This window comes from Nasonia vitripennis, chromosome 1, assembly GCF_009193385.2.
Source record: "Nasonia vitripennis strain AsymCx chromosome 1, Nvit_psr_1.1, whole genome shotgun sequence".
NCBI classification, from domain to species: Eukaryota; Metazoa; Arthropoda; class Insecta; order Hymenoptera; family Pteromalidae; genus Nasonia; species Nasonia vitripennis.
The window spans coordinates 6,510,558-6,518,286 of NC_045757.1; the positions used below are offsets into that span (position 1 = coordinate 6,510,558).

General features: G+C 37.5%; 2 protein-coding genes across 3 annotated transcripts; one reads left to right on the forward strand and one right to left on the reverse strand.

Annotated features, from left to right (window-relative positions):
• Positions 1-173: 173 nt before the first annotated feature.
• On the forward strand, positions 174-4,479 carry LOC100119845 (mannosyl-oligosaccharide glucosidase GCS1). Its single transcript, XM_016985094.2, has 3 exons — positions 174-291; positions 381-3,830; positions 3,910-4,479. The coding sequence occupies exon 2, from the start codon at positions 486-488 to the stop codon at positions 2,931-2,933; it is 2,448 nt and encodes an 815-aa protein (XP_016840583.1). The 5' UTR covers positions 174-291; positions 381-485; the 3' UTR covers positions 2,934-3,830; positions 3,910-4,479.
• LOC100119047 (NADH dehydrogenase [ubiquinone] 1 alpha subcomplex assembly factor 2) lies at positions 4,061-6,225 on the reverse strand. 2 transcript variants are annotated; one of them, XM_001602315.4, is made up of 3 exons: positions 5,670-6,225; positions 4,928-5,222; positions 4,061-4,848 (listed from the first exon to the last, which is right to left on the reverse strand). In XM_001602315.4, the coding sequence occupies exons 2-3, from the start codon at positions 5,192-5,194 to the stop codon at positions 4,651-4,653; spliced, it is 465 nt and encodes a 154-aa protein (XP_001602365.1). In that variant the 5' UTR covers positions 5,195-5,222; positions 5,670-6,225; the 3' UTR covers positions 4,061-4,650. The 2 variants fall into 2 exon arrangements, with proteins under 2 accessions (XP_001602365.1, XP_032452034.1); XM_032596143.1 differs by having other exon boundaries at positions 5,521-5,845.
• Positions 6,226-7,729: the final 1,504 nt, after the last annotated feature.

Below are 7,729 nucleotides of genomic sequence, written 5' to 3' on the forward strand. Positions count from 1 at the left end.
CAACTCATCAAATATTACACAAATTAGTATTTACGTAAAACTATTTTTAAATTAATGAGTTACAAATTTTGTAAGTGGCGCATGCGTTGCCACCGTGGTATATGTATAGGTACATATATATATATATATATATATATATATATATATATATATATATATATATATGTGTGTGTGTGTGTGCGTGCATGTGTGGCCTTGACGACTTAAAAGCTATACCTTTTCCAGTTTCCTCTGGCGCTACCGCATAACCTAATAGCGGCATTTTTTTCCTGTTTTGCCAAATGATTAAGCGTAAGTATACAAAACTATGTAGCTATTATAGAACCGTTAAGCAAGCAAAATCTCGACGTTCACTCGTGAAACTATTATAAATTTTTCAGAGAAAATTCGATCAATTAACAATTTCAAGATTTCAACCCTTCAATGATCCTCATCTGATAATCTTCCTCGTAATAGAGACCAAACATACGTTAGCCAAATTGAATATGAGAAAGTCCAGAGCCAACGACCGGCAGGTTAAATCCCGGCTGAAGGTCGTGAGAGAGGACACGTCATCCCCGGTGCCAAGTTCGAGTTACCAGATCTTCATCTGGAAAGTCGCCATCCCAATCGCTGTAATGGCTGTGGCTGCCGGCCTGTGCTACAAGGGTTACAACGAGACCCGCGTCAACACGACCTTCAGCAATGAAAAACTCATTGAGGTGAGCCGGCTGGACAAGCACGACTACTACTGGGGCTCGTATAGACCTGGTGTCTACTTTGGTATGAAGACCCGAGAGCCCTTTTCTTTGGTGACAGGCCTCATGTGGTACTTCCCTAACACTCTGCAAGGTGATGGCAGAGGACTAAGGCACTGGTGCACTCAGGAAGACAAGCTGGAAAGGTACGGATGGACCAAGCACGATGGTAAGAACTTTGGAATACAGGAGATCGTGGATAACAAAGTACTGCTAAAGACTTCATTTATTAAGAACACTCATGGGTTGAATGGAGGTGATTGGACTGCTAAGATCAATGTTACAGCTCTGAAACCAAGTATCAAGAATAAAAAGATTTCGTTGTTATTTTACACTGCCATTGAAGACAAAACCAATGGAAACATCAATCCAGTGGTTGATCATTTGAGTGATGCTCTAACTGGTGTTGAGGGAGAAACCAAGGAGCTGGGTTACTTTAATCTTAATTTCAATATCAAGAGTGCTAGCTCTGTCGATCAGTCATACTTAATAACATCAGCACCTAACTTGAGTGTTTTAAAGGAGACAGTTATGCAGAACCTCAGACTAGTGGCTGAAAAAGATAATACCAACATGGGGAGAATTGTTTTAGCTGGTGAGGAACTCAGGCAGAAAAATGGAAAAATGCTTATACCCAATTTCATTGTAACTCAAGTGACATCTGAATTGCCTATGGAGCTAGAAGTGAGATTTGAAAGAAACAGCATTGTCAGTCACAAAGAAAAACTATATGGAGAAAATTATGACAAAGCTCTGAGTACTTATGAAAAGCAGTTCGATGAGAGGTTTGAGAAGACCTTCAAACTGAAAGAAAAAGGGTACAAGAATGATGAAATCAAATTTGCCCAGCTGGCATTTTCCAACATGATTGGAGGCATAGGATACTTTTATGGATCAGCACAGGTGCAAAGTGTTCACACTCAAGACCCTGTACCTTACTGGAAGGCACCTCTTTACAGCGCTGTACCCAGTAGGAGTTTCTTCCCCAGAGGCTTCCTATGGGATGAAGGTTTCCATGGTCTTCTTCTATCCAGTTGGGATTTGGATATAGAAATGGACATCATCAGTCATTGGTTTGATCTAATGAATGTTGAGGGCTGGATTCCTAGAGAAATGATACTTGGTGAAGAGGCTTTGGCCAAGGTCCCAGAAGAGTTTGTCACTCAAGTTAACACCAATGCTAATCCACCTACGTTCTTTATAACTCTGCAGTACATTTTGGAGCACAGACATGGTGAACTTCTATCCAAACATTTGCACTTGCTTGACAAACTATATCCCAGGCTGCAGACTTGGTTTGAATGGTACAATGTCACCCAGAAAGGTGAACTTCCCAGTACTTACAGGTGGAGAGGTAGAAACAAGCAGACAAATAAGGAGCTGAATCCTAAGACCTTGACATCAGGTTTGGATGATTATCCAAGAGCATCTCATCCAACCAATAATGAACGTCATATTGATTTGCGCTGCTGGATGGCACTGGCATCTAAAGTCATGGCTACTCTTGCAGACATTTTGCAAAAGCCATCAAATAAATATGAGAATACTTTTGAGTACTTGTCAGATAATAGATTGTTGAACGAATTGCACTGGTCTCCAAAAACCAACACTTATGCTGACTTTGGCTTACATACAGACAAAGTCAGATTACAGAGACCGAATCAAGCCTCTAGGCAGGTGAAAGTGAACCAGGATAAAATAAGAGTGGTTCTAGAGGAACCAAAAAACAAATTTGTAGATAGTTCCTTTGGCTACGTTTCCCTCTTCCCATTCATTTTGTGTATTGTGGATCCAAACTCATATCAACTGCAGAAGATTTTGCAGGATCTTGAGAAACCTGAATTTTTATGGACCAATTATGGTCTCAGGTCTCTTTCTAAGTCATCGCCAGTGTACATGCAATACAATACTGAACATGATCCACCTTATTGGAGAGGGCCCATCTGGATGAATCTTAATTACTTGACTGTAGCTGCTCTACATCATTACTCTAAAATAAATGGTCCATACAAGGCAGAAGCAAAGAGATTGTACACAGAATTAAGGAAGAATTTGATAAAGAATGTTATTCATCAGTACAAGACAACTGGATACATTTGGGAAAATTATGGAGATACTCATGGAGAAGGAAGAGGCAGCCATCCATTTACTGGGTGGACTTCTTTAACAGTTTTATTGATGGCTGAACTTTATTGAAAGCTTTGTTATTCCTTTATGCATTTTTAAGATTCTAATAGTCAATAGGACATAGAATAGGGGAGCCTTATACAATATTAGTTAAGATAAAAAAGTTAGAAGCTAATTAGATCGAATTAAAAAAGTAACATTATGTAGAACTTCTGAAATTTACTGATATTTTATGAAGTATTTTTTTCTTAATTATTTTTATAGGTATAGTCATCTGTTAATTGAAACAGAATTCTCTAATCGACTAAAAATCTTTGTAACATACATCAGGGGCTGTAGAATTTCATTGATAGGGTACAGGTCCAAAAGTGTAAATATATTTTGTAATTTTGTAATTATTTTAAGAAACTTGTTGATTGTTATTCTGAAGAAAAGCATTCTTTCTGAATTAAAAATTAGCTTTATAGAAATTAATTTATCTGATTTATAAGATTATTTGTCAGTAATGGCTAAGGAAAAAAATTTGGTCGGAGTATGTTAAACAATTGAATTGTTATCTTTTATGGAAACTTGATTGCTGTGTTAGAAATTCTATCTTTGTAAAATGTTAATTAATTAGAACTTAAGATTTTCTACAATTACACTGTACATATAATACATAGCCTCCTCAATCTATTAAAAAAAATGTCTAAAACTAGATCAATAAATCTGCACTGAAGACACCACATAAATTCTATAAAGAGGAGGTTCTATTCCTGTACAGAGAAATTTTAAGAGATTTCATAGAATCTCGCCTATCTGTCTCAGCAAAATATGCAGCAAAAACATCAGCTCAAGTTTAGAACTGGATTCATCAGAAGAACTACCTCATAGCTACTAATTGTCATATCATACTGTTCTTATTATGCTACAATTTTGAATCTTATACTACTATGCACCACAAAACATCAGTTGACAGCAATTAAGGTATGGAAAGCAATGGTTTTTAAATAGCTAAGAAAGGCTTAAATAATACAAAGTGTAAATATTTTGGTTTTATTTTCAGATGCTTTAAACAAAAAGTTGTATAAGAAAAAACTGTTGTTGGTACCTACATTAAATTAGTGACTAAGTGGATCAGTTCTAGTTCTCCTGTGCTGCATGAAATGTTGGAATACTTTTTCCTATGGAAAATTTTGCACCACTTTTTTCAGATCTACAGATTTAAAATATATCGGCTTTTAGCTCTTGGAGGTTCATTGATTCCAATACAATCGCGTACGCGACAAATCAAACTTTTATAAATCAAACACTTAGCTCTGCATTTTACGCACACTGACTCTAGTAAGAAACTGATGACAAAAGATAGAAGCTTTTGTTTTCATATAAGATAATATGTATACATAATAATTTTGATTCATTTATGTAAAGTGAAAACGCATAGATACTGGATAGAAGCTTTATTAAGTTTGTAATGGGTATATAATTTATAGATGAATAAATTGTGATGGTTGCCTGGGTGATGCTTGTACCAGAGATCTTTTAGCTACAAGAGTAGATGTAAAAGAAATTTCTCTTGAATGCACATCTTGCACATGCTATTATAAGAATAAATAAAATACTTTATATTAAAAAACTTACTTTTCAATGAAACCCTTATGAAACTCTTATTTGAAATATAAAGTTTTAATTTATTTACAACAGAAAAAGAACTAAGACAAGTAGTAATCTTCATTATATACATCAATATACGTTGGCAAAAAAAATCTATTTACATGATTTTTAGTGTACATAATGTAAGATATTTTTAGCCTTTTGGTTTTGGCTTATAATTTCTGCCAAATTCCTTGTAGTCATCATAAACTGGATAGTTAAGAGAAGAATGTTGGCTCACAGGCTTAGCATCTGGATTCAACACTTGGATACTAGTTTCTTTAGCATAAGTAGCTTCAATCTCAGCAGCATTCTTTCTCTTCATTATTATCATTTCATAATTTTCCATGACCTGGATGAAGGCAGACAAGTTTATTAAATTGTATTCAAATATTACATTAATAATCATCAATGATCTGAATGTGACATACTTCATTCTCAGTTGGTGCCACTTTCCTACGTTGTCTCAACCAAGCTTCCCACTCTGCTGGTATCTCTTGCTCAAAATTATTTTTTTCTTTTGGTACAAAATATCGGTTGGGTTTGTGATGAATCGAGGTCTTAATTCTTTCTACCTCGTAATACTTGGTACCCATATAATCTTCACCTACACAGGTGTGTTTTGGTATTTTGGGTGTCAGGGATCTTAGAAATTCTTTAAATATTATACGTAACAAGCCACGCTCTCTTCTTGCCATTTCTTCTGGGAAAGTGTCTTGGCACTATCTGAAAAAGTTTTGATTTCCTTATTTTTATGGATAACTTTCTAAGTAGAAACTATCGTGTAATGTATCCACAGGTGACTTTAGACAAGTAATAATAGGATTAGATCCAACTAAGGCTTCAGCAGTAAAATGGCACTTGAAGAGAATCAATCAGCTAATTTAATAAATTTGTGAACAAGCTTGTAATATTGTAGTCTAGATGAAAAGTTTGATACTGCTGTTTTGGAGCTTTTTAAGTAAAGTACCTATATCTTTCTTTATTTTATAACCAAAATTTATCAAATGCTAGCATCCCTTACAATATATTCAAATCTAACGATTACTGCTCATCGCGGAAGAACATGGTCAAACAAGAAAAATTGATGAAACTATTTTCGTTGCAATTTATGACATCACAACAACAATACTTCATGTGTAGAGTAATGAATTTATGGGATTAGCGACTCACAAATCAGGTTCCTAGTGCACTTTCTTTGTCACCTTTCTTCTCGAATCTTCGTTTTTGTTGTATTAAATCATATCTATATTAATAATAACGAAACTATTTTGCATTCGTGCACGAGACGAATGTCAGCAAAAGATACACTTATATATATACGCACGTGTGCGCGCGCAGAAGCAGAAGAGCTATATTTTTTCAAACATGGCGAAGGCGCGCGAATTTTCAAATTACTGAAATAATTTTAAATTTGCAAATTTGATCGCTGTATACATATAGACTAGACTCGTACTCTACTACGTGTATCTGCAGATCGACGAAAGTAAAACGAAAACCAAAATTAGAGCGCATAGCAGTTTGATTTGAAGCTGAAATAATACGTATGAATAATTTTATTGGTAAAACCTGTGCAGAAATATACGACTCTTCGTTCGAAAATAATGAAAATAGACATTCTGAAATTGCTAAAATATTTTTCCTCAAACTACTATAATCTCCATTTTACAGAAAAGCTCTCCCAAAAACGTGCCGTTCCCTCAAGACCAGACATGTCCTCTCACCTCTCACGGCAGTAGGTATCGATTTTGGCTGCGTCGAAAATACATCGCATGACGCCTGTATACACACAGCTATACACCTATAGCAGAGCAGCAGCAGGAAGGAAGGAAAAAGGAGGAAAGTACAGAATAAGCTTTGCATGCAGACTCTCGAGTTGCGGGGAGTGTGAGAAAAGAGCCGCTTCGTTTCGCACACTCGAGACACATCCTGCGGCCGCGCGCGCGCGCACTCGAGATCGGCTCGTTATTACGTCACTTCCAGTATATGTATATAGGTATATACACGCTGTATACAAGTACCTGCAGCTCGCTTTTTACTTCCTCTTTTCTCTCCGCCTCAGCCGTCGCGACGTCGTGTGTTATGCCATTTTTCGCTCTTTCGAATATGCGACCTCCTAATGGGAATGAAAACAAAGAGCTTTTCAATGCTATTGAAATTTACGCGCGACTTTTGAATAATTAACGAATAAGCCTTTAATTCCACGCATCTCGTCAATTAACGACAATGGACCCTATTAAGCTCGGAAGAAAGACCTCGTGCTCGAATTGAATATCATAATAGGACCAAAAGCGACTCTTCCTAATGGTAAGAGAAAAATTATTAAATCAACGAGAACGTCGTGGGTATAAGTATAATAATACTCAAGACTGTAAAGACCATAATACACATAACTGGCGCGCGTAACGCTCGGCGAGCTCCGAAACGGAAAATCACAAACTGTGATCCGCTGTAGCGTACAGTATAGTCTTTCTTTTTCATTTAACGCAGCCCCCACGGTAACTATACGCGGCTATGCGTAGAGACATACCTGCGAGAGATATACTATAATACAGCTCCCGATGTTATAACATAATACGTACCGAGCGGCCAGTGTGAACTTGTAAGCCGGCGTTGCGCTCGAAAGAAATCGCCGAAGCGTGTAGAGCAAGTATAAGTATATATACGAGAGGAGCTGCAGGCCTAAAAGGAGACGCGGAATCAAAGAGGCTGAAAAGCGCGCGCGCAAGCGGTTTCTCGGAAACGCGGTAATTTTGAGATTTTTTTTCTAAGGGACCGCTTTGTTGTGTGTGCCTCGTCGACGTTTACGATGCGGGAGCGAAAAGGCGGCCGTTTGGCACGTAGCGATTTTTACACTTTTTCTTATTTACGACGCTGACGAGAGCCAAGTAAGTTTTACATAGGTATCGAGGAAAGAACGTAATAGCCTACTAGTGTAACGGAAGCGGACGATTTCGAAAAAAAATCATTCCGACAAGTTCGGCTACACCCCCCTGCGAGGAGAAAACCGGAGACGGGAGATAGAGAGACGGAAGAGAACCATATGGAGCAGCCAAACAGAGTCTCACATAACGTCGTTCATTCACACACATCAGAGCGGCGCGACAGACGAATGTGATTTTCCGAACGGTCGCGTGCATATACCCCGCCCACAGTCGTCGTTCACGCGCATATATGCATGCATATGAGGAACAGAGAACGAGAAATCCTGCTGCAACGCATCGGGGTATATT